This window comes from Chionomys nivalis, chromosome 4 (assembly GCF_950005125.1).
Source record: "Chionomys nivalis chromosome 4, mChiNiv1.1, whole genome shotgun sequence".
Lineage (NCBI taxonomy): Eukaryota > Metazoa > Chordata > Mammalia > Rodentia > Cricetidae > Chionomys > Chionomys nivalis.
The window spans coordinates 23,736,598-23,763,443 of NC_080089.1; the positions used below are offsets into that span (position 1 = coordinate 23,736,598).

A 26,846-nucleotide genomic window follows, 5' to 3' on the forward strand; every position below is an offset into this window, starting at 1 on the left:
AAGTTTGCATTCCCACCAGCAATGGATGAGTGTTCCCCTTATTCTACATCCTCTCCAGCATAAGCTATCATTAGTGTTTTTGATCTTAGCCATTCTGACAGGCATCTCAGAATTGTTTTGATGGGCATTTCCCTGATAGCTAAGGAAGTTGAACATGTCCTTAAGTATCTTTTGGCCATTTGAAATTCTTCTGTTGAGAAATCACTGTTCAGTACAATACACCATTTTTTTTAATTGGGTTATTTAGAATCTTAATGTCTGATTTCTTGAGTTCTTTATATATTTTGGAGATCAGTTCTTTGATGTGGGGTTGGTGAAGATCTTTTCCCATTCAGTAGGCTGCCTTTTTGTCTTATTGACTGTGTCCTTGCTTTACAGAAGCTTCTCAGTTTCAGGAGGTCCCATTTATTTATTGTTGTTCTTATTGTCTTGCTATTGGGGTTATATTTATGAAGTGGTCTTTTGTGCCCATGCACTGAAGGCTACTTCCCACTTTCTCTTCTATCAGGTTCAGTGTGGTCAGATTTATATTGAGGTCTTTAATCCATTTGGACTTGAGTTTTGTGCATGGCGATAGATATGTATCTAATTTCATTCTTCTACAGGTTGACATCCAGTTATGCCAGCACCATTCGCTGAAGATGCTTTCTTTTTTTCACTGTTTTAGCTTCTTTGTCAAAAATCGGGTGTTCATAGGCATGTGGATTAATATCCAGGTCTTCAATTTGATTCCATTGGCTAGAGGTATTACCATCCTTGACATCAAACTCTATTACAGAGCTACAGTAATCAAAACATATTGATATTGGCATAAAAACAGGTATGGATATTATTACAGTATAAAATATGCAAGTTTGAAAGTGAAATGATGAGACCCATTATTTTAAACAACTAATATATTTTAGTAAAAAGTAAACTAGTGTCTGGCATATAGCTCAGTGTTAAAGCACATTCCTAGCATTTGTGAGGACTTGGGTTTAAGTCTCAATATTTCAAGTATTTCATCACCCATAGATGAAGAACTGTTGATGCAGGAGGTCTCCAAGAAGTAAAATTGATGTTATAAAGGATTTATAACATAAACTCATAAACCTATGATGCTATAAAGGATTTACTCATAAACCCACTGTCCTAGTTGGGGTTCTTATTCCTATGAAGAGATATCATAACCAAAGCAACACTACTAAGTGAAAACATTTGATTGAGGGGGCTCACTTATGTTTTAGAGGTTCAGTCCATTATCATTATCTTGGGGAGCATGGCAGGAAGCATGGCAGCATGCAGGCAAATGTGGTACTGCAACTGAGAGAGTCTTATATCATCTTGACTCAGAAGCAACAGGAAGTCAACTAAAGTAACACTGAGGGAAGTTTGAGCAGGAGACCTGAAGGCCCACCCCCACAGTGACACACTTGCTTCAACAAGGCCACACCTCCTATCAGTGCCACTCCTTTTCGGATCGTTTTCTTTCAAACCAGTCCACTTGATTATGAAATATGAAATGACACGAAGAGCTTAGCTACAGGAATGTCACCTCCAGTGGCCATGGCAGATAATAGTGTACTAGCCAAGCTTGTTAGACACTGTAAGAAAGAATAGTGTATACAATAATTGAAGTGTGGTGTTGCAAAGGAAGTCTCTGCTAATGTTTATTCACCAAGATTGACTTCTAGGAGACAACCTTGACTTACTACTAGCCATTAGGTCCATCCTTAGACCAAAGAATATGCCTCTACCATCAATGCAAGGGGGCAGCTCAGGGTCACAGCCACCAGTTAAGTCCTTGTCTCCCATTAAGTTCCCTCTCTTCCTATCAGACAAAATATAATTCTGTCAGGTGAGCAAGATGAACCTGGGCAACAACCATTTGAAAAGAGTGATTCTGGTGCACTTACAGAATTATGGAAATATATTCACTCTATAAATCTCCCATCTACTCAAGTGAGCAGACATGCAGTCTCAGTTTAGACTGTAGAAACAGAGTAAGCTGGACCTGAAAGAGACTTAAGGATGAAGTGTGTTGAAAGCAGGAGCCTAAACCTATATAAGCTAGTAGAACTCTCTGGTCCAGGACAACTCCTATGAGCAACAGCCAGAACTGGATGCAAGTTATATTATTAAAGAGATTTTCTTAACTAATCTCTAAGTGTGTAGAATGGTTTCTTACTAGAAAGGCAAATTAATTCTACAACACGATAGCAGTAAATGGCTTCTGAGAGAGAAAAGCTAGTGTTTCCTAGAGAATCAGGCCCCTGATAAGTTATCAAGTCTATACATATACAAACAACACTGAATGCATTCAGTAGGGTGTGTGTGTATGTGTGTGTGTGTGTGTGTGCTCGTAAAACATAAGAATTAAGAAGAGAGCATGAATTTGCCAGGTAGGGAACACGAGGGGAATTGGAAATGGGAGCAGGAAGAAGTTATGTAAATACAGCATTCATGTATGAGATCTAAAAACAAAAAAATGAAGGTTAAATTAAAAAGAAAGTATTCTATGAGATAAACGAAGATTCAAAACTTGCAGTAGTCTGTCTTCATGCATGTTCGACAGACAATGAGATTATGGCCCACTCTGTGCAAGACAGAGATGAATTTTGCACACATTTGCCGTCTTCAGCTTTGTCTGCCCGTGAGCCCTCTCACAGCGTTAGTATGGAAGGCCCTCTCCTGGGACTATGGATTCCTCCTCAGTCACAGCTGAAATCCTTTCTAGGCGCAAACAAACTCTGATATTTAAAGACAGCTCCTGCTTTACTTTCCCTCTGTCACCATCTGCTAAGCTAAGAGAAAACAAAAGCAACCCAGGAGTTTGTTTTCGCTGCCGTGTATCCACAAATTTTGGAGAGATTAAAACTTGTGTTTTTTTGTTAGACTCCTTCACAGGACTGATCAACATCCTGACAGACATTATTTGGCGATTTACTGGAGACTTCATGGCCCCTGACCTGGTTTGCAGAGTTGTCCGCTATTTGCAGGTATGGAAATCGCCTCCCCAGTGGGATGAGCTACACTGAAGCCGACATCAGCTCTGGGGATAGCATGAAGGAAGTAACTGCTAAACCTGTGTTCATGTGCAACCCGTCACTCCCTCCTTCCTAGGTGAAAAAAAAAAAGGAATTCTAGGTGAAATTCTAGAATTTCTAAAAATGGGGGTTTCTTTTGCTACAAATAATGCATATGCAAAGCAACAATTAAAATAATAAAGACATCACCGAGTGAAAACAGTGGTAAGCAGTAACCCTTGTGACATGCTATAGCTAGTTAATACCCCAAAGTTCTGTCAATGCTTACTCTTTTATCACTTGGACACTTCTTCTAGGAAAATGTTAATAAATGACTACAAAATAAATATTAACCACCTGATTACCACATAAACTCACCTTCTCAAATATCTCTTAGCATTTGAATACCTTCTCTAAATTATTGTCCTTCTTCAAATATTTTATAACTAATACTATGTCTTATGCTTTACTACGATCTACATTTAAATCCATACCCATAGGGCCTGTTGATATGCTTTAATATAAACTAAATATATGGATAATATGCATATATGATTTACCGTATAGCATAAGATGATATGAATAGGCCTGGGAAGAAGGCTTTCTGGGTAAAGGGCTTGCAAGGCATGCATGAGGAACTAACTGGGTTTGTATCCCTACCATCCCCATAAAAGCTGGGCAAGGTCATGTGTCTGTAACCCCAGCAGTGGGGAGACAGAGACCAGCCAACCCCTGAAGTTAACTGGTGCCAGCCAGTCTAGCCAATCGGTAAGCGGTGGGTTCAATTAGAAACCCTGTGCTTCTAAACTTACAATTAAATCCCATTACTCCATTTCTAGTGCAGTTCTTCAGGTCTCGGATTTATAGAAGAATAACAGCATATCTGGGAAACATTGCCCTCTTAGAGTCTATTTGTTAGGGATTTTAGGATATCTATATACATCTTCAGAAGTAAGATTATGGTTTCATTCATTTTATTACTTTTGAGTCTTGGTAACGTTTGTTTCATTGTAGGAAAACAAATAGCTGTGATGTTAATATTCTTTGTGCTCTGAGTATGACTTTAAAAGGAGTCGTTGCAGAGAGATGGTGTTTTGTTAGAGTGAATTTGGTATAAACTCTTTGGGCATGCCGGTGGTACAGTCATCAATATGCAATACTTAAGTGAAAAATGTCTTCTGCCTTATTGTGGAGACTACTTTTGTGAAGAGAGCTGATTTTGATTATTCTATTACTATAACAGTAGTTGATTGCTGAAGAGCAAATTATAACCAGACTTAGTTGCCTAATATGATATGTATGTATCCTTTCATGGTGTCTATTAGTCAAAAACTCAGAAATAGGTTTCTTGGGCTAGGATCCAAGACATGATTTATGGCACTGGGCCTTTGTAGGGCTTATCTGGGACCAGACAATTCACTTATGTAACCAGTGGCTAATGTGTGGCCTCTGCTGGGTGTTCAATAATATCCTCACAATACAGCAATTACTTCCCAAGAGCAATTTGTCCTGGTGACCAAAAGAGAAGTGCCAATGGACTTCAAGTAGTTGTCTCAGTAATTCAACACCATGACCTTCACATTTTTTCTCTTGGGCACCCAAGTCAACTCTGATTCTTTATGGGGAAGAAGTGAACCACTGGAGAGACTGAAAACAAGAGAAGACATCTACTGGGGACCTGTTGGAGGTTGGCCACCACATATACCATCATGCTTTCCAAATGTGCATTTGTAATTCATGCTGTTTTCCCTATTTACCAACTTAAAGCTGTGACCAATACCAAATACCCATATCAAAAACATTTCTTCAATTTTCTTTATTAACAATTACTAAAAAAATAGTATATAAGATACATCTTGGCAGGAAAACTCCAATGATTCCCTCCTATGATGGCAGAGGAGAATGTTGGCAAGCTGCCGGAAGGAAGTCTTGTAGGGTTGTGCAGATTCACCAAAGGCTTGCAACAGCTGGAGAGCGCCAAAGAGAAAACCCAGCTGACTGGAGAAAAGTGAACTTTGTGATATTGTAGCCTTCATTACTCCCATCCTGCAGTGTCCGTTTCTGTGGTATCCTTGAACATTAACAGCTTTCCTTTGCAGGGAAGCATTCTGCCAGCCATCAAGAGAGTAGATCATGGATAGAGCCCTGCAAAGCTTTTTCCCAGAGAGCTGCCATTATTCTGAGCAGCTGGCAGTCCTTCAGAGGACCGGACTTGTAAGGCTCACTCAGAACTTTTCTTTTGTAAAACTTCTTTCTCTCTGGGTATTTGTCCAAAACAATTACAGGAAATTGATATAAGCTATGAGATAACTGTTGAGAAAAACAATAAATGAAACAAATTCTAAAACATAAGCTAAGTAGTGACACATCATAGGAGCCTTGAAAATCTATGACATATTCCTAAGACCTTAGAAAATAAGTGCACACCTTGGACTGTACAGTTGTCAGGAATGGGGGTGGTCCAAAGCTATTGCCTTTGACTGAGACATCTGAAAAAGTCTTTTAATGATTAAAAAACATTTGAGAAATTAGGAGTAGGAAGAAAGCAACTCAACACAAGAAATGTTGTGTGTGTCGGGGCCACAGCTAACATCACACTCAACAGTGGTGACTGTGCACTGTTCCTTCTCTGAGGTCAGCAACAGACAAGGATGCCAGCCTTGCTGCTTCCACTCAGCTGAAACAGCTGCCAACAGAAAGAAGTAAAAGCTTCCAAATTAGGCACGCAGAAGCAAAAATGCCTCTAAAGAGCCTGTTAGAAGGTTAGAATTAATAAGTAAAGTCAAAATTTGCAGAAGATAAAATTAAAAGACAACATGTGAGGCATATCTACATATAAAACTATTCAAAAAAGATTATGAAAACTACTGTACTTATAATAACTACAAAAGTATACCAAAACATGGAGGAATATAATTGAATAAGTATCTGTCAGGTCTACAAACTGGAAATTATAACTCTGCAATTAAATAAGTTAAAGTAAAAAGAAATTAAATAAAACATAAGTAGATGGAAAGATAGTTAACAGCCGTAGATCAGAAGAAATGTTTTTTGTAAAACTGTTTTAAATGATCTACAGATTCAATGTAATCCAAGTAGAATTCCAACCGCATTTCTCATGCAAATAGAAAACACAACTACAATACATATAAAATCACAAAGACCCAAAATAGATGAATCCATATTCAACAAGGAGATAAAAAGCTGCATCTGTTACACTGCTTGACTTGAAAAATACATGGTAATGTCACCTACTATTAGTGGATTAGTGTTAATCTGTGTCTTTAATTCCAATACTGCATTTTTATGAAATTGGGTGCACCAGAGCGTGGTGTATATATATTTAGGTTTGGATTGTATGTCTTGGGTAACTGTCCCCTTGATTAGAATGAACTGATCATCTGTATTTCTTCTGGTTACTTTTAGTTTGAAGTTTCTTTTGCTAGATATATGAATAATAACATCTGCCTGCATCCCAATTCCATTTCTTTGGAATACATTTTTATATCCTTTCATTTTTATGTAGTACCTATTTTTCAAGTTGAGTTTCTTAGAGGCAATATAAAGACAGATTTTGCTTCTAGACCCAATCAACTAGCTGGTGTTTTAAGATCGAAGAGGTGAAGCCATTAATGTTACTGAAAGCTATTGATGTCGGACATTGTTTTGTTTTGCTGTTTGTGTTTTTAGTTGTCTTATTGCTTCGGTAGTCATGTCTTCATTGGTTTTCCGTCTAGAGTCTCCTCACTGTACTTAATCCTTTCTTTGGTCTGAAGCATTCAAGAAATTAGGGATAGGAAGGGGAAAACTCAACACTATTTCTTCCTTTTTAGTCTTTAAAACATTACTTAAAAATAAAGACCCTGTAAATCACCAAAGCGTCTTAGAGACAGCAACTGCACTCTTACCTGTAAAGCACTCAGAACTGCTGTTACAAGTATTATAGGCAGGCAGAATTGTGCCCTCAGTAAATCTGGTCACTTTTATGTCAAATAAGCAGCCATCAGATGCCAGCTTTAAAAAAAATTCTTTTAAGCTTTCTCTGTCTAATCCCAGTTATTTTCTGTGACATTTTAAAATTTTTCTCTCATATATAACATTCCAAACACAGCTCTCTCTCCTTTCCCTCCTCTAGTTCCCCACCCCACCTCCTCTCTCTACCCCAGGACCTCCCTCCCCATCTATCTATCCTCTGAAAATCGCAGGCTTCCCAGGGACTTCAACCAAGCATGGCATAACAAGATACTGTAAGAGCAGGCAGGTACCATCACATTAAGGTCAGTCAAGGCAACCCTGTAGGAAGCAAGTAGACAAAAGATCAGAGACAACTCCCCTCCACCCCTGCTTCGGTTAGGAATTCCATAAGAACACCAAGCTATTCAGCCATAACGTATATACCGAGGATTTAAGTGAGACCCTCACAGGCTCTCTGACCTCTGTGAGTCCCCATGAATCCTGGTCAGTTGAATCTGTGGACCATGCTCACATGGTGCCCATGATTGCTCTGGTTTCTCAGATCTTTCCTGCCCACTTCTCTGCAGAATTCCCTAATGTTTGGCTGGGGGTCTCTGCATCTGTTCCCATCAGCTGGTGGTCTTTCTGATCTCTAGGATAACTATTCTGCTAGACTCCAGCCCAGAACACTCTGAAGAAAGGACAAAACATAGGTTGAGGCCTTGCCTAGTTACAGGAGATAGCTGACTCAGGTTCCACCTACTTCATTTGGGTAACTGAGTTTTTCAGTTGCATCTTCATTTCTGTTTGAGTTCTCTTTGACATTTCTGTTTCTTTATTGAATTCAGTTTTCAAATCCTAGATTTTCTCCATCAATTCATTCATCTTTATATTTGTATTTTCTTGGGAATCCCTCGGGCATTTATTACTATTCTCTTTAAGTTCATTGAATTATTTGTGTCTTCTTCTAATTCCTTGAATTATTTGATGAGGTTTATGGTTGTTCTTTTGACTTCTGCATCCACTAATTCATTTAGGTAATTCTCAATGAAGAAAATTTCTCTAGCAATGATGTATTTGGGGAAAATATACTGTCTTGGCCTTTTTTGTTATTTGTGTTTTTGTGATGAGACCTGGCTATGTGGACTTCTGTCTTTGTTTATGTGCCTAATCTAAGATTTTAAACTTGCAAACTGTAGCACAAATAATAGAAACCTAAAAGCAGATATTGAGGTTCAAACTGAAGATCAGAAAAGTAAGCTACTAGAGAACTTTTACCTCTATGAAATTTTCAGATTAATAAGAGAGCCAGTTCCTGTCTCATCCTGCTTTATATTCCTCTCTAGTGCTGGTATTAAAGGCAAGTACCACAACTGCCAGGCCTCTACAGCTAACTAGTGTGGCTGCTGGCATTAAAGGTGTGTGCCACTGTTGACTGAGGTTTCTGTCCCACCCTGTCCTGCAGCCATTCAATCCCAAAAAACCACACAGAGGCTTATATTAATTATAAACTTATTGGTATATTAGATCAGGATTTCTTATTAACTAATTCTTACATTAACCCATAATTCTTTGTCTGTGTTAGCTGCATGGCTTGGTACTTTTTTTTATCAGCGAGTCATTCTCATCTTGCTTCCTCTCTGTCTGGGTTATGATTGTAGACTGAACCTTTCCTCTTCCCAGAATTCTCCTGTTCTGGTCACCCCACCTATACTTCTTCCTGCCTGGCTACTGTCAACCAGCATTTTATTAAACAAGTAAAATGACAAATCTTTACAGGGTACAAGACCATTGTCCCACAGCACCACCCCCCTTTTCTTTAAAAAAAAAAAGCAAGAACTATGAATTTTCTAAATACTTATTCTTATGACATCAGATGAGGTTAGATCTCACGCTTCATCAAAAAAACTTCTTTTTTTTTGTCATAAAGAGACATTACAGAAATGCCTAACTAATCAAATGCAGAGAATAACCAATGGTAGATTCCCATCCCCAATACATCTACAATACAACCTTACACTTAAGGCTTAGGGAACATTTGCAATTTGGAAGAAGCATCAGAAAGATAATTAGAACTAGAGGACTAGATGGTCCTGTGAGATTTTACATTCTAGCTATGACAGGGAAGCTACACCCATGAAAACTCAGATATATGGCTGCCTGAAGAAGACCTGAAAAATTCCAACAATAGTTGACATCCCACTGCGGATGAGGAAATCGAATGGAACTACCACCCTCTATGAAGACCTACAAGCAATCAGCAACTGCTGAGAGAGGGAAAATCAGTCTTCCCCAGGGATGTGCCCCCCCCCAATCAGCTATTCAATACTAAGCGGCCATCCCTGAGAACATACACATATAGGCAGTGCTGAACTGACTCAGAAGGCCGAATGAATGTGCTCATTTACTTAAATGTATACAAGACTACAGTGGCTAAAGAAGAGGGAGTGGAAGGAATAAGAGAGAGTAGAGGAAGGGATATGTGATATAATTATATTTGAGCTTTTAAAATATTCATGAAGCTTTAAGAACAAAAATGTATTATACTTCCATAACACCAGATGTATAGACTGGTAGGACCAAGTAGTAAAAGTATTTGTGCTCAACTGGTTTTCAGTAATGATGCCGGGAACACATGCAGGGGAAAGACTATGCTCCACAGAGAATGACAATGATAAAAGTGGGTGTGACGAAGAAAGAAATCAGCCCTCTTTCTCCCATCAAACATGCAAGTAAACTCAAAGTGCATTAAAAATCTAGACGGAAGACTTAAAATTGTAAAACTACCAAAACAAAACAAAGAACTCTCCATGAGATTTGTCTAGGTGATAAATTTTTCACTATGGTCTTAGTAGCACAAGTAACAAAAACAAAAACAGACACATGGGATATATCAACATGGGAAGTATTTCTGCCTATCAAAACAAAAACAGACACATGGGGATATAAATCTAGGAAGTGCTTCTGCCTATCAATCAAAACAATAAATTAAGGAAAAAACCTATAAGATGGAAGAATACTTGTAAATCAATTTTTTTTTTTTACAAAGGCAGTATTATCAGGCTAGAGACTGCTCAGTGGTTAAAATCACAGTCTAATCCCTCAGAAGACCCCAGTTCAGTTCCTAGCACACTGGGAACCATAAATTTAAAAATATCAATTTAGATACGCAAGTAAAGAAGTGAATAAATGAAAATTTGATGACTTCGAAACTGCTGGTTTTCTGGAGTATTTCCAACAAAAATATGAAACAGGAAAAGGAGCAAGAAAGAATGTCTCATGTACAGTAAACATTACAAACCATGAAATCATTCCTGAGGAATTCCTGTGAGTGACTGAGTGTGCCACATGAAGATGTGACATAAAAGCTACATTAAATAGGGCCAGTGAGCTGAAGTACAGAAGCTAAGTGATAAATAGTAATAAACATTCAGAATGTTAAAACCAGGTCATACAGAAATCTGAGACTAGAAAGGCAAAAACTTCAAGGAAAATTTCATTAGCAGTATGAAAACAGTCACAAGATCAATCACATTCAAAGCACAGATGTCGCAAACCAAGTCTTAATAAACTAAAAGTCTCGATGAAAGCACACAACTTTCCCAACTGCACTGGAGAAAACTAAAAGGCAGTCAGTAATGGGCAAGAAGTTTCAAAATAACCTAGGGATTTTAAAACATTCAAAAGGAAGTTTAGAGATTTTGAAACAAATTAAAATGCAATGGGTACGTACCTAAGGATATTTTAAAACCAGTGAGGAGGAGGGTGTTAGCAACAATAAATTGTACTCAGAAAGAAGAGAGAAACAAAACGGTGCCTCAAGGAGGAAAGGAAAGAACAAACTCAATCCAGACTTAGCAGAAGAAAGGACTCAAGCTGAAACAGGAAGTGGTGAAGGAGAAGACTAGAGGATAAACAATGTGTAGGGAAGATCAATGGAACTGAGTTCCCTTTTTGTGGAAGGACAAATTAAATTCATCATTTTCACTTATAAAGATAGAAATTCAAATCAATAGAATAAGAAGTTAGATAGAAAACATTACAGCTAATATCACAAAAATACCAACAATCCTGAGACAACTATGAATCAATATTTGCCAACAAATCAGATCACATGGAAGGAACTGATAAACTCTTAGATATGCACAAGGTACAAAGATGAAGTAATCAGTTAATAGAAAGTTTAAAGAGAGCAATAATGAACCACCAGACTGAAAAATCAAAAAAAAAAAAAAAATCCCCAACAAGAAAAAGCCCAGGCCCAGATGTCTTTATTGATTTATTCTCCAAAATATTTAAGAAAGAGTTAGCACCCATCTATCTCTTCCAAAAATTTGGGAAGTAGGGAAACCATCCAAATTCATTTCACAAGACTGGCATTATCGTCATACAAAGCTGAAGTACTACAAGAAACAAAACCAAGAGGCCAATACCCCTTATTATCATAAGTGCAAGAAAATCAAAAAGATGCTAGAAAAAACAATTTCCATAGCACATTGAGGATCACAATCTTATACAAGTGGAATTTACTTCAAGGATGCCAAAAGAGTTCAATAATCGTAGTCAATATATATATATATATATATATATATATATATATATATATAAAATATTTAGATACCTATTATATAAGTATATAAATTATTTAAATATACACCACATACTACATCTTAGGGTCTGGATTTGCAATTCCTCCAGCATTGTTTTTTTTTTTTTAACTGCAGGATTGTTTGGCTGTATGGGGTCTTATGGGGTTGCATATCAATATCAATTTTAGGATAGTATTTTTCTATTTTTGTGAAAAACTGTTATGGAATTTTAATTGGGATCACATTGAATCTATAAATAGCTTTAGGTAAAATGGTCACTTTCACATTATTAATTCTACCAATCCATGAGCATGAGATGTCTTTCCATTTTCTAGTGTCTTTTTCTATCTCTATCTTTCGACATTTAAAGTTTTCATCGAAGAGGTGCTTCATTCTCTTGGTTTTTTATTGTCTTTTTATTTTCTTTGAGTCTATTGTGAATGAAGTATGTCCTTGACCTCTTTCTCCATATATTTGTTGTTGGTTCTAGTGATGTCTTCTTGGTTCACTGTTCCCTTGATTACAATGAATTGTGTTACTTTATCTCTTCCATTGCTTTTAGTTTGAAGTCTATTTTGGCAGGTAGTAGGATAGTAATGCCTGCTTGTTTTGTGGTCCCATTTGAGTGAAGTACTTTAATCCATTTTTTTTTTACTCTAAAGTGGTACCTGTCTTAAAAACTAAGACATATTTCCTGTTGAAAACAAAGAGATGGATTTTATTTCTTGCCTCCCATATACCTATGTGGGGGCCATCTACTGGCGTGTCAGAATCCCATCAGTGGTCACATCTTCAAAATGAATGACTTTCCCTATCTCAGGAACTATCTCTTGCAAATAGTTCTCAGTGGATCCTGGAGATGATCTACCATGTCTATGTGAGACTTGACTAATTCATCAGGTCTTGTCTAGACATGATTATGATAGCCATGCCATGTTCAAACGACAGAACTTGGCAGCGCTCTTCTCCTTCCCCTAGATCTAATGTTTTTTCTGCTTCCCCTTCCAAGATCTTTCCTGAGGCCTGGGTGGGGGCTAGTTGAGGGGATGATAGAGATAGCTTGTTGAGGCTGAGCACTAAGTCTCTTCTTGTCAGTACTTTGAAAGTCATGCATCACTCTACTGACTGCTACCCACTGTGAAAAGGAACTTCTCTGACCAAGGTTGAGAATAGCCCACATCTATGTATATAAGCACAAATATTTAGCAGGGGCTTTAATGCCATAACCATTTAGCAAAATAACACTAGCAGCTTCTACGCTACCACGGTCATGAACTCTTGACCAGGATTACAGTTTAAGGTATGAATCTCCATCTGCAGAGTAGGCATCAAATCCAGTAAGAAAGTCATTAGTTACCCCTGTGACCCTGTGCCACGATTGCACCAGTAGGGCACACCTGGCCTGACAAGTCAGTATTGTAGCATGCAGGGGCCAGGGCTGTGTACAACTCCTGGTGTGTTTTCTTCCCCAGCAGCCCTCAAAATGTTTTCCAACATCACGATATAAAAGCTAGCTGACATGAAGGAACTTCCTTGGCCAGTTTGAGATGGACTTCTGTGCTCTGCAAAGTATGTTGTGCCTTGATATGAGTTTCTGGATTACCTGTGTTGAACTGGTGTTTGAATCTGCTTTTTTTGCTTGTTTTCTGTTATTCTGATTGTGCTGGGTTGGAATATCTAGTTATACATGACGCTCAGTCCAGTGGCCAGCTGGTGTTGAGTTGTGAGCCCGGTAGCTAAGGCGACTCTAATTCAGCTAGGGAAAGGCACAGGCTCTTACCTGCTCAGCAGGTGCTTTGCCATGGTACCAGAGAGGAGAGTGAGCTGGGGTTGGTGTACTGTGACTTCTGACCTGAGGAGCAATTGCTCTGTGCACTGCTAAGCCAGAGGGCCTGGATGGGTCAGGTATTAGAGATAAGGTTATGACTGGGGAAACTAGCAGATGGTCCACAGAGTCCTGACATCAGTAGTTGGAGTCCTTGTGGGCAGAGGAGGTAGCCTCTGTCCTTGGTACAGAGACTTATGGTGCCACCAGAGGATAGGTGGAATCACTTCCTGAGTGGCAGGCAGATGCTCCATAAAGATGCTCAGATAGTGAAGTTAGAATGCTGGAGGGAAGGGCTGGAGTGATGGCTCTGTAGTGAAGATCACTTCCTGTTCTTCTGGAGGACCTGGGCTTGACTTCCTTCACCCATGTAGCAGCTAACAAATGTCTGTAACTGTAGTGCCAGAGGATATGATGCCCTCTTCTAGCCTCTACAGGTACTGCATGGATGTGGTACACAGACATACATATAGGCAAAACACCTGTATCCATAAAATGAAAATAAATAAATCTTTTATTAAAATGCCAGGGAATAGTGAGGCATTTCCCTGCGCAGTGAGCAAGGGGCTCACCCAGGTCCTCACATGGTGGGAATGGAGTGCCAGGGGGCAGGGTAGACAAGTACTCTACCCATCAAGCAAATAAATCACTCTGGGGGTCCTGGATGGTGGATTTCAAGGGGCAGAAGGAAGGGAGACTGTACCCTCCCTAAGAGGCACTGGCATTCCCACAGAAGGGAAAGTAGGGCTCAACTTTCAAAAAGCAAGAGGTAGAATTCTGCAGGGAACAGCTTGAGACCCAGTCTGGGATGGTGGCATTAGTGTGCCCAGGGAAGGTGAGAGTAAAGGCTTTGCCTGGGAAGACAAGAGTCTGAGTCCTGTAAAGTAGAAGATTTTAATCAGCAATGTGGGCTGCGGGGTCCTGGGAAGGAGGCAGGGTTGGGGTTCGAGATGGAAGAGGAGAATGGGCCTAGCAACAACATGATCAGCCAGAATTCAGAGAATGTTGTGGGGCTCCCTAGAGAGGAGGAAAAATGAGCCCCACAGGCATTGTGAGCAGTGGAGAAAGGCCACAAAGTTCTAGATGCCCACCCACTGGGGAATAGGTAAGCCAATTTGGTATATAGTGATTAATACCTTAAACTTCTATATAATCACTGAATAATATTATGTAAAATTGAAAAAAAAATGTTTAAATGAAGGTCATAAGTAGCTAACTGCAACACAAATTCTGTCTATTGCGAATAATTTTAATGGTCTTTACACAGAAAATAATTGGTCACAATTATTGTAGTTACCACTAAGGTGTTCTGTAAAATACTGGTGTGTGCAATAAAAATAAAATATTAAACCATAAACACAGATATTTTACCTTTTAAAATATTCAATATGAGCCACAAACATAAGTAATACTATAAAACTATTATAGGATAACTGGAAAATGTAAAATACAACAACGTAAAAGCAACCCTCTTAAAATAGGGAAAAATAGGAACATCACTGAAAATGGCAAACACACATTTCATTAGGGAATTGCTAATCAGAACAATAAGGTACCACTACTCCTGTATTATACAGTGGCTAACTTAAAGAGAAGCTAACAATACCAAACATTGGTAAGGATTTGTATTAACAAGAACTTGCACTCGCTGTTGAGAGATCTAAATGTGAAAACCAATTTGACGGGTTCTTACAAACTTAAGCATAATCTCACGACACAGTTGGGCAATGATGATCATAGATATTTCTGCAATTGAGTGTATGACTTATTTCCACACAAAAACCTGCATAAAGGTAGTTTTAGTAGCTGCAGTAAAAATCACCAAAAACTGGTACTAACCGAAATGTCCATCAGCAATTCAGTGGATGAACAAAACATGTCATGCCCATGGAATATGAAAATAAGCTGCCAAAACACATGGAGGAGGAGTAAAGCACATATTTAGAGGGAGGGAGCCCATTGGTCAGCTAAACACCATGTGACTTCAGCTGTGGCATAACCTCAACAACGTGAAGCTGTGTCAAAGAAAATAAGTCAGTGCTTGCCAGGGATTTGTAGGAAGAAAGGATGACTAGACACACGTAGGGCATTGCTAGGTCAGTGATGCTCATCTGGATAAAGCTGATGGTGGCTATGTGCCACACGCCACTGTCAAAGCCCACAGAATGTAGTGACAAAGAACCTTAGTTATTGATAATGTATCAAGGCTGATGAATGAGTTTAATGCCACACCAATGCCAGATATTAACACCAGGGGCTATGTGTCAATGCGATATGGGCAACACAGGAATCCTCTGTTACTATTTGTAGGATTTTGTAAACCTACACTTTCTCTAATACATCAAGTGCATGATTTTAAAGTCAGCCCAAGAATGCTAGTTTACATGAGCACAGTCTGGCATTTTTCTGAGTAAAATCTCTCTGCTTCCAGCATTTTAAGTCTCACTTCCCTGCATGTAGAATCCCCTGAATGTCACATTCCCTGGGTCAAGTCTGTGAGAGTTGGGGGTGGGGTGGCAAGAAGGCAGACTTGTCCTCAGGCTGCCATCTGCTCTCTGAATGGCACCCCATATGCTGTTGGTGTGTAGAGTTCCCATTGTTGACATTTATGAATTGACTATAATTGTACTGTGATTTCCTTCTTTGCTTGAGTTAATTATGAAGATGTTTAGATTTCCAAGTGGTATTTTTCAAGTGTTACTTATTTCAGCTTCATCGCTTGTTTGAGATATGTGACTTGAATATGGCCTACTTTTTGGATCCTACTGAAAAATTTCCGTTGTTGGCAATTCAGTATCTGACCAAATTTTTGGATGTCATGTAGAGTCTAGATAGTTTCCATTCTATACTGTGGAGCTCAGTTTTTCCTATTTGCATTTTTAGACCGTTTACCTGGAAAGCCTTGCTCATTATTTTTGATGCATCTATTTAGTGTTGCCTCACTAATTACATCTAAGTTATCAGTAGTCTATGGCCACTTGTGTTGTAGCCTTTATCAGTTTGTCACATGGGATGCAGCTAGCTCTGAATTTGATTGCTATCATGCAGTACATTTTAATAATTTTCATACTAGTTGTTTGGTATGCCCCTGACCACTGCTTTAATGATAAATTTCAATGTCATTTGATTTTATTGGTTTCTTTTCTGAATAGAGTACACTTAGACCATGGGGAAGTTATTTATTTTAAATGACTTTGTTTTAATGAAAGAGATCAAGCCATTTATATTTACAATGGGAAACAGTGCCTAGTATTATTCCCGTACCTCACTGCCACTGTTTCCTTTGAAGTTTTGCTCTTTGAGTGTTTGTTTCAAAAGCAGTTATTTACTGTGGGAAGCTGAAAATATATTCTCCCAGGACATCTGGACCTTAACCCTTGGAACTTACACCCGCTACCCACCAGATATGACAAAAAGAGGATTGGCATGTGTGACTAAGGATTGAAAATTAGTTCAGGAAATCCTAAAATGGAATCGTAAGAGGAAAATACAGATCTGACACACAACAAGAGGGAAGACCCTGTAGCACAGGGCATGGGATTGCAATGTAGGCCACAAGGGTAGGTGATGGCAGCTACTGGAGCTCAGGCTCTGGGGATGGACTCTCCCCTAGAGTCACCAGAAGAGGCACGGCCTGCTAGCATCTTGGTATGGGGCTAGTAGAATTGTTCTATACTTCTTTTCTCCAGAACTGTGAGAGAATGAACTGACATTTAAGCCATGAAACTTATAGCTACCATAACCACAGAAGAAAGAGGAATTCATTTTTATCCATTTTAAGTTCACTTCATTATAACTTACCTTTCTTTTTTAGACACATCTCTATCAAAGGCAGATAGAGAACTATCTAAATATCAAAGTGGGGACTTACCAACACCTCTCTTTCACACTCTCCCCTCACACCACTCTCCAGATTCTTCCCTGGAATGTTCCGTCATTATATTACCATCATGTAAGCATTTTGTATTTTGATGCCTTTCTTACATGGCATTGTTATTTTATCTCTTCTTTTTAATTTTTAAATAGTTCTTATTCAGCTGGTGTTTCCTCTTGAGGACTTTGGCAGGAGATGTGGGGTGTTATATTTCTTTCCTTCGTAGTTATCCAAAAAAAGCTGTTCTGTGCATTGGCACCAAACTGAAATTTATAAGATTCTTGGATCACAGCTTTTCTTTCAAAACCCTGAACACATTTTCTGGCATTTGCTTTTTTATGGAGAAGCATAATTTGCTATGTATTTCTCGTAGATATGCTTATTTCATTTTGCTGCTCCACCTAGATGAGTGAAGATGTTTCAGCCACAAAGTTGAATACTCCTTTTGGTTGTGTCTCAACGTTAATCTCACCTTTGTGAATATGGCCTGTAGCCATGAAGATCTATTTTTGGTCACTTTTCCTCCCGTCCCAGATTCTGAACCGTGTTATCACCTCACTCGAGACAGCACAGATATTCAAGACTCTTAGAAACTGTTCATCACGGTCTTCTTCCCTGATGTCCCCCTTCCCATCCTTCGACGCCACCTTCTTGGCACTGTGTGGTCACCCAGATGACTCTAAATCCATGGTTTACACACAGAAACAGCAGCCTCGAAGGAGGCATTCATTGCTTTGACTAATTTTCTTTAAACTTAATCAAACTCTTTCAGTTTCTCCCTTGGCGACTCTTTGCACACATACACTAAGATTTCTCTTGATGTGCCAAAGTGGAGGGAGCAGCAGTTCCTGATTGTTCTTTACAGCCCTCTCCCTGCAACATTAGAGCTGGAATGCATTTGTGGTTATGTTATAGAGATAAAAAATAAAGAATTATGCAGATGGTCCCTGACCCAGTCTGTGATATTTAGACTGTGTGATAGGACACCCTGGTGATCACAGATCTCCCATTCATCACCATAGACAACACAGCACAGGAGCTAGCCCACTTTGTAGTATGAGACAGGCTGTGCGTGTGATGGTTTTGCCTAATGGGAGGCTCATAGATGTTTTCTCAACATATATAAAGCTGGATAAGCTATGATGTTCACAGAATTAGTGTTGTCAAATGCTTTATCCCATGATCACATTTCAGGTAGCAATAGCTTTAATAGAATAGCAGAAGCAACAATAATGGGTTGATCTACTATAGTTGGATATAATGTGACTATAATTTGTTTGCTCTACAGAAAGAACAACAAAGGTACAAACTCCAAACAAATGTGATAATCAAAGAGAAAGCCAGACTCTCAGCCCTACACTCCCATTGTCTGTGGCCCCTATATTGGATCCACAAAAGGAAATGTCTCGTTGGCTTCAGTTACTCTGAATATTTTCATTGAGATCAGACTCCCTGGCGTATTTAATCTAGATATATTCTAAATATGAACCTGTCACAGAAGAGATGTTAACTTGCATCCCAATTTCTTCCTCTACAGAGAATACAGCTAAGACTGTACCCGAGGGATTGAGAGGGTGTGGATGAGGTTATTCAAAAGAGAGTCAGAGGAGGGAAGCAAGGCTCAGAAGCTTAGGCCTCATACAGCTCTGCTAGAGCCCTGGAGGAAAGGGTGAGCTCTGTGAGGATGATGCTGGGGTCAATGACTGGAGCAGCATGCAGACTCCAGGGAACCAGAACACTTCTGTTACCTCTCAGCTACTCTCACTAATAAAAGGCAAATGAACTTTTGTTTCTAATGATTCTGGAATGTCAATTGTGGCATAGGAAATTAGTTTAGCTTTAAAAGTCAATTATAGATAAGTGTACCAGGCAAATGTCAAGAGTGACTGATCCTGAAATGTTGAATTTCCTAGAAGCCAGTGAATGCATGGAGGAAGCTGTGATCATTCTCACTCATCTTCAGGAGCAATGCAAAGTTCAACAGCAAAGCCCAGATCTGCTTCCATCAGGGAGGGCCAGGCAGCGCCTCCACCTCAGCCCTCTTCAGCACCTTAGTTCAATCCCCTGGTTTCTAAATAGCAAGAACACTATGTACATGTCCTCTCCCAGGTGAAGTCATGTGTGTCCTCTGGCTCCTGTCCTTAGGTTGTCCTGCTCTATGCCTCTACCTACGTCCTGGTGTCCCTCAGCATAGACAGATACCATGCCATCGTTTATCCCATGAAGTTTCTTCAAGGAGGTGAGCAAGCACTCTTTCATAAAGATTCTTTCATGGGGTGGGATTCTTTTTGCTAATATTTTATTAATATTGTTCTCTGCTCCAATTATGCCCTACTTTTCCTTCTCTTCTCTTTGTTCTCTTTCTCCTCTTCCATCACTGCCTAATGCATTTGAGAGTCCACAAATATAGAAAAATGTTTGGGTACTTAGGGAGTGCTACCTGATCCTGGCCCCATAAGAGACGTCCTTGGTGGTGCCATGCTGTGGCTCTTTCACCTCTGGGAAGTGTTTCCACCTAGTTCCTTAAAGCCCTGCCAGCAGGTATACCCTATGATGAAATGAGTGTAGTCATTGCTTATATCCCTGCCAGCAGGCATATCCTATGATGAAATGAGTATTGTCTCTTTGTGGTCTTCATTTTCAAGAGACAAACACCCGGCCCCCCCTCACCCCAAGTCCACAAAACTGGAAAAGTAGTTTTGAAAACAAAGGAATTTCTCCTTGGTCCAGGAAACCTGAAAGAAAATTGGAGATGGTACATAACACCTCCAACTGATGCTCTCAGTAGTGAGTGGGGCTAGGAGTGCATCTTGATGGTATCCAGTGTACAGGGCAGGAGGGGAGGCAGAGCTCAGTAAGCTGACAGTCCTGAGATGTGGAGGAATCAGGAAGGCTCAACTACATCCAGTTCCTGTTTTCTGCACTCTGACCAGGTGGGAGTAATGGAACCTGTACTTATAGGAGGAGTAACCCTAAGATGCTGTGGATGAAGAGACTCTCCAGGGTCCCAGGAACCATCAGTGAGTGGTGGTGAGCACTGTACAGGACCAGCTAGCCGCCCTCTGCTTGGCACAAGGCAGACCTGGCCTCATGAACCTTCTTATAGGAACTGAAATTTCACTGTAAAGACAGGGGGAAATGTGTATCTTTTAAACGTGACAAAAACTAAACTGGAAACAATAAAACATGCATTTAAAATGCATCCCAAAGAATGTGCACGTTCTCTCTCTCTCTCGCTCTCTCTCTCTCTCTCTCTCTCACACACACACACACACACACACACACACAGAGCACATAGAACTTTAAATCAGTTGTTAAAGAATGGCTTTGTTAATACAGAAGATTGGACTAGCTCTCTAGCCAGCTGAAAACATCAATTCCCCATGTCACAGCTAATTAAAAGCAGACCCTGTTGGGCCAGGAAAGCCAGTCATTCAAACATGAAGGACTAGGAGAACATAATGAAAAACCTTCCATCATCGTAACATGGAAAGGGTCTCTCTAGGAATCATGCTGAGAGCAGAAACCGTAAAGGAACACGTGTGTCGCTTCATCAAGGTCTTAAACGACTTATACAAATAAAAATCATGAACAGCAGCACGAGGACAAGCGGAAATTTGTACCAAAAGAAAAAAAAGATGAAGAGCTAATATCTTTCTTATGACAAATTTGGAAAAGACTTAAGAACATCAACTGAAAAAAAAAAGACATGAACACAGATCAAGAAACAAAGATATCATTAGGAGACATGCAGAAGTGTTCATTTGGACTGCTAATTAAGGAATTGCAAGATTAAACATGAGGAGAGGAAATTGTGCCAGTCAGCTAAATGAGATTAAAAGGAGAAACTTCTTGCAGCTCTATACAGCGGGATGCAGGTGGGCCTGCACCCCCATGTGGGAACTGCACCCTGCAGCAGAGGGGTCACACCCATTTACTTATGAGGAAACTGAGGCTTCTGGGACACTGACAGGTCCCAGTGGCTCTCAGAAATCAGTCCCCAATAGTGGACCCTGTGTGCTTCCCCAAGTGTGTTCCCAGGTGCCCAGGCATCTTTCTCTTTTCTCTAAGCAGAGAAGCAAGCCAAAGTCCTCATCGGGATAGCCTGGTGCCTCGCGTTCCTGTTTTCTGTCCCCACACTCTTCATATTCGGAAAAAGGACGCTCGCCAATGGTGAGGTGCAGTGCTGGGCACTGTGGCCAGATGACTCCTACTGGACTCCGTACATGACCATTGTGGCTTTTCTGGTGTACTTCATCCCACTGACAATTATCAGGTGAGAGGCCAAGGGCTGAACCCCATACCTTCATGTTAGTCATTGGTCCTAAGTCCTTGTGGGGACTTGTTGGGATGCAGGATTCTAATACTATCATGGGTTAATCTCCCGCATCAGAGTTTGGGAAAGGATAACGTTGACAGGGAGTGTGCTCATACACATGCATTGTGTCAAGTGGCTGATCCCATCTTTTACAGTGCCATTCTGTGAAATCAATTACTTGATTAAGTAAAACTTAAGATCAGAGCAGTTAAGGAACTTAATATCACACAAGTTTGAAATCCTGGTCTGTCTGATTACATATCCTGTTTCTCCCCTACATCAAATTTCAAATACAAATTATAATAATAGCTTTAGGGATCTTGAAGATTAAAAGACAGACATACTTAAAACAAATTGAACAAAATTACAATAGTATATGGGTACATGCTTGAGTATATGGCTCTGAGATTTGATGTCACTAGCACTTCTTGTATGTCAGGGACTAGTTTTGACACATATACCACTTACCAGGGCAGGGGCATGCACGGGGGTTAGAAAAGTTAGAAAAGGGCATGAAGACGCTATACTTGTCGAAACTGGTACCCAACACTTGTATACCACCACTGAAGGACAAAGGAACTCCAGGAAGAGAAGGTGAACGTAAGGGGAAAAGCAGGTTCCACTGTGACCAAAGGCTAGAAATGGCTGCAGGTAGTAAGGGAGCAGGCAGGCAGTGTCTCCCAGGAAGAAGTAGGTAATGACCCCCGTCCATGGCTGGAAGAACAAAGAGGGGCAGTTTATTGCAAAAGGTCCTGGTAATCAAGTCCCAGAACATTCCCTTGGTCCTGAGGCCACAGAAGACCCCAGCAGCCTGCTCCAGGTAGGGTCCCACTCCCTCACACAGCAAGACACTAGGGCAACAGTGGCCCTGCCTGCATGCATGGGGCATGTGGAGAGAGCTCCCGTGGCAGCTGTGCATGTGACCCACAGTAGTCCACAAGTTTTTGAGAATCTCTTACCTACCAGGATGGATCATCAAGTCATAGGAAAAGCAAAGTCAGCCTTTGAGTTGTGGTAGTACACAGGCAGTGAAAGAAATAATAATAAATCCCTGTAATTAAAATTTTGAATGCACCCCTCGTTGTCTAGAACACATGTAGCAGGATTCCCAGGGCAAAGATGGCTCACCTTTAGGACTGTGCCTCTGCACAAAATTCTACCAACTCGAGTTCTGATAGACAATGTGAGGGGCACTTGGCTCTTCTCCCAGCACAGAGAAAGGTAGTACCCTTTCTTTATTTGATCTTTCCCAAACTGTGAGCTAGGAAAATACACCTTAATATTCTAATGGGCATCTGTTTTACTTATCATCAGTGTGGCTGTCCCTAAGTGTCCCAGACTTGCTTTGTGCTCGGTGCCATCTTTAGTCTCCTGAAAGCCTAAGGCTGGGAGGAAGGGCAAAGCCTCACCATGAAGCTCTGACGTTTTCTCAAGGCATGCCTTACAGCAAAAGGAAGCTAAAGGCGGCAGCATTGGCAGTGATTGAGACAGCCAGGTCACTACCTCATTCGAGGTGGGTAGCTGTCCAGTCATCTTCACCAAACTGACAAATTAGCATTTAACATTTGTTTCAACTTCCTCCTGTCCTCTTCTTCAACTTGAATCGGAGAAGACTGAGTAGCAAGATGAAGGTCAAAGAGGTAAGTTTTCACAACAGTGCTGGAAGGAACTGAGTGAAAGGAGAGAGTCGAAGCTTAAAGTAGAAAAGCTAGTAGGAGTGCCCAGCACAGCTCAATACCAGGCACAGGTTCCAGGGCGAGGCTTGGGTGGGGCTTCACTCCTGATTAACTTCCCATCCTTCACCGAGCCACTCTTCCTGAGTTCCCACCCACCAGGCAGGTGCCTGCAGAAGGAGACCTGCACAGCACTAGGTGACCCTTTCCTGGCTTATTTGTCAGGAGACCTGTGACTCTGATGTTTCATCGTTCCCACATTCCTTTGGCTGCTTTCTGCAGCAGCGTGGCTCCTCCAGCCTGTCTGTTGCTTAATTCCTGGTTTGTAAGTGTGCTTCAAAAGTCAAGACTGAATTTGTTTGGGAAATAATTTCAGAGGAGGTTTCATGCCACCATATGATCGCATCATATCAGGGTCTTCATTACGACTGCTTCTGCTTCTTGGCTATTGATCACCTTCCATGACCTTGAGCTTCTTGGAAGCCAGAGGGTCAGCCATGAGCTCCTTTCTAGGCTGAGAACTGACTTCTCTCTCTGGGGGAGGGGGCAAGGCATCCTCCACCTCGTAACCAAGCTCAGACACACATTGCACTGATTATACTCCCTCTTCCTGTCTCCATCTCTGTCTCTATCTGTATCTCTCTGTGTCTCTCTGTTTCTCTTCCTCTCTTTTTCTGTCTCTCTCCGATTTCCTTCTTTCTTTTTTTCTTTATTCTAACCTCCCCTGACTTAATTCTGTTGTTGATACCTCTTTCATGTAACATTAAATAAACTCTTAACTCTATGCATCCCTAAACTAAGAACAACTCAATGACTTTCACGCACTGTGGGAGGAGCCATGCCTCATAACTCCTAATCCATGCTCAGTATATGTTTTTAAGTTCACTATGATAACAGGCAAAAAAATGTATTGTTATCTTTCTTTGGGTATTTATTTGTTAGCTTGTTATTAGTGTTGTTTTATTTTGTGGTTTGGGGTGTTTTATTTGTTTTGTTTGGGAGAACTGAGACTGTGTGGGAGACGTTGAGAAAATGTCATTCTGTAACCCAGACCATCCATGCCACAAGTCACTACGTAGCCCAGGCTAGCCTAGGTCTCATTGCAGCACCCGTTTCAGCCTCGCAAGCGGTGGGAGTACAGAGGTGAGCCACCACATTTAACTCTTCCTTTTGCTTTAGATTGCATTTCCTTCATTACAAGAGAGGTGGAAACGCTTGTGTTTTGGTGCCACTTTTGTGTTCTTCAAGTAAAATATATTCTAGCATTCATTTATGTGAAAAGGTTTTCATTTCCCCCATTCTATATCCTTAGAGATATTCCTTAACAGACATCCTTCTCTATTTTTAATGTGTTCTGAAGGACTTGGCACTGGCCACTCCAGAGTACTGATGCACTCACCTTGTGCCTTCTGCTCCCCCGTATTAACTGTTTCCAAATGACACCCCACTTCTGTAACCCACGAACCTTTATGGCAGTTTCAGGATCACCCTGCCTTGGTTGGTCCAAACTCCTTTACATCCATCCTTTCTCCTTTCCAACATGCCCTGGGAGAGTTGTCTGTGACAACCCCGGGCGAAGGAACACTTGGGATAGTTTGGGGTGATGTAATTGTCAGTATCTAATTAATGCAGATTGTTGTCTTTGTTTTCTTGGTCCCCAGTATGGCATACCATAAATATTTGGTAAATGTTGGAATAGTTGAGCCATGCAGCCCAAATAGTACCCGGCAATAATGTGGCACATGTGTGCCTGGGGCTTGGTCTCTTATCTCTGTCTCTGTCTGTCAGTCCCACTGTATGCTTCTCTCTTCTCTCTCTCTCTCTCTCTCTCTCTCTCTCTCTCTCTCTCTCACACACACACACACACACACACACACACGCACACACACTTCACATATGTGCTCCTAATGTGGAAATCTCAGATTATTTCATGCTCATATCAGTTTGGGGTGTATGTTAGCTCAACTATTAGTATATATGCAAGGAAAGAATGAAGGAGAAGGCGAGCCATCATGCCACCTGCAGCGAACTCTCTTTAGAGCTGTGTGTGTATGAATAAAGATGTCACAGCTCCATCATGGACTGAAGTCACCATGACTGACAGCAAAGGCAGCACTCTGCCTTTCTGGGTCAGAACAACTCCTGTGGTTTCAGGGCTCACTTGGTGGAGCTGTATAATTGTTGCAGTAAGACTGTTGGCCCACGAGTGGTCGCTCTGCTTCTGCTGCACTTAATTTCTTGTGACCTAATTGATTTCTCACCTTCCTATCTTCCTATCATTTTCTCTCCCAGAGACAAAGGTGCAGGCAGCAAAGATCTGTAGTTGCATTGCAGAGGTGCCGGTGGGAAGAGCACATTATTTACGGAACACTGATTTGTGGTGTGTGAGAAAAAATCAGTTTATTTTGCTTGGACCACTGGGCTCAGACTGTGGGAAAGCCCCATGGTAAGGCAGTTCCTGAGGAATACAAGGCCATGGTGGCTAAAAGGGACCCAGAGACTTGGCCAGTACTAGTCATGAGCATGACGCCTAAGGCCAAGGAGAATAGTGGTGTGTGTGTTAACTTATCTTACCAGGAAAGGAAGTGACAGCCTAAATACCGTGATCTACCAGGTAGTGAAAGTTTTCCTGTCTTTTTTTTAAAAAAAAAAAAACAAAAAAACAAAAAAACAAAAACATTAGTTCACTCCAAGACCAGTGAGTGTTTGTGTGGAATGCCCAATCTCCATTCCGCTTCCACTCCGAGATTCTCCTAGCAGCCCCTCCCCTTGGCATGAAAGTAGCTCAAAGACAGATGATCCAGGTCAAACCAAAGAGGTGAAGAGATTATGTTCAGGAAAAAAGACCCCGATTTTTAACAAGAAGCCTGATAATGGGGTGATGCTCTGTGTTGATGCTCAACTGACATGAAAAACCTGCTCTATAGAGAAACCCGGGACTGTGGAAGAAACTGGGGACTTTAACACTTGGACAGCTACGAGCTTGAATTTACAGTTTTGAGAAATACATGTTATCACAACTATGTGATCTGTTTCCGAGCTTTCTGTAGTTTGCCCCAACAAACTCTCTTCCTGATGCCCAACTCTTCAATATTTAGTGGCACCAGGCTTTATCATCACCATGGAGACTGGTAGAGTGCCCTTTCCTGCTAACCTTAGAAAAAGCTCAGCTAATTCTGTGGCACCAAGTAATGGTGCCATTTAAGTGTTTCTCTATTCCAAGGGTCCATGGAGCCTGGTACTAGCTATGGATATAAAACATTCAGTTTTCCTGTAAGTTCCTTAAGGAACAAGTTGTCCCAGCATCTCCTCTCGGAGACTGATTGTTTCTTCAACCCTCCCAAACCCAGCTGCACACAGACAGGCTCATGGCTCTATTATTCCTCATGTCTTTTTATACGTTCATTTTTAAGATATTCCTTTACACATGAGCTACAGCGATGGCAAGCCATTCTGGCTTAAAGAATATCCCTGTGTGCGTCTTAGGTGCTTTCCTTGTTGCTGGGACAACATGTTTTTGGTGACAGAAGCTTAAGGTTTATTTTGGCTCACAGTTTGGGATTACAGGTCATCATGGTGTTCCTTATGTCACAGCAGCAGGAGCTGTG

General features: G+C 40.7%; 1 protein-coding gene across 1 annotated transcript in view; it reads left to right on the forward strand.

Annotated features, from left to right (window-relative positions):
• Npsr1 (neuropeptide S receptor 1) overlaps positions 1-26,846 on the forward strand; it is a 188,462-nt gene that overhangs the window by 141,633 nt on the left and 19,983 nt on the right. Inside the window, exons 3-5 of the mRNA XM_057768633.1 lie at positions 2,875-2,978; positions 19,393-19,486; positions 21,322-21,523. Of these exons, the coding sequence (XP_057624616.1) occupies positions 2,875-2,978; positions 19,393-19,486; positions 21,322-21,523 (400 nt within the window). The remainder of the gene's footprint in view (positions 1-2,874; positions 2,979-19,392; positions 19,487-21,321; positions 21,524-26,846) is intronic.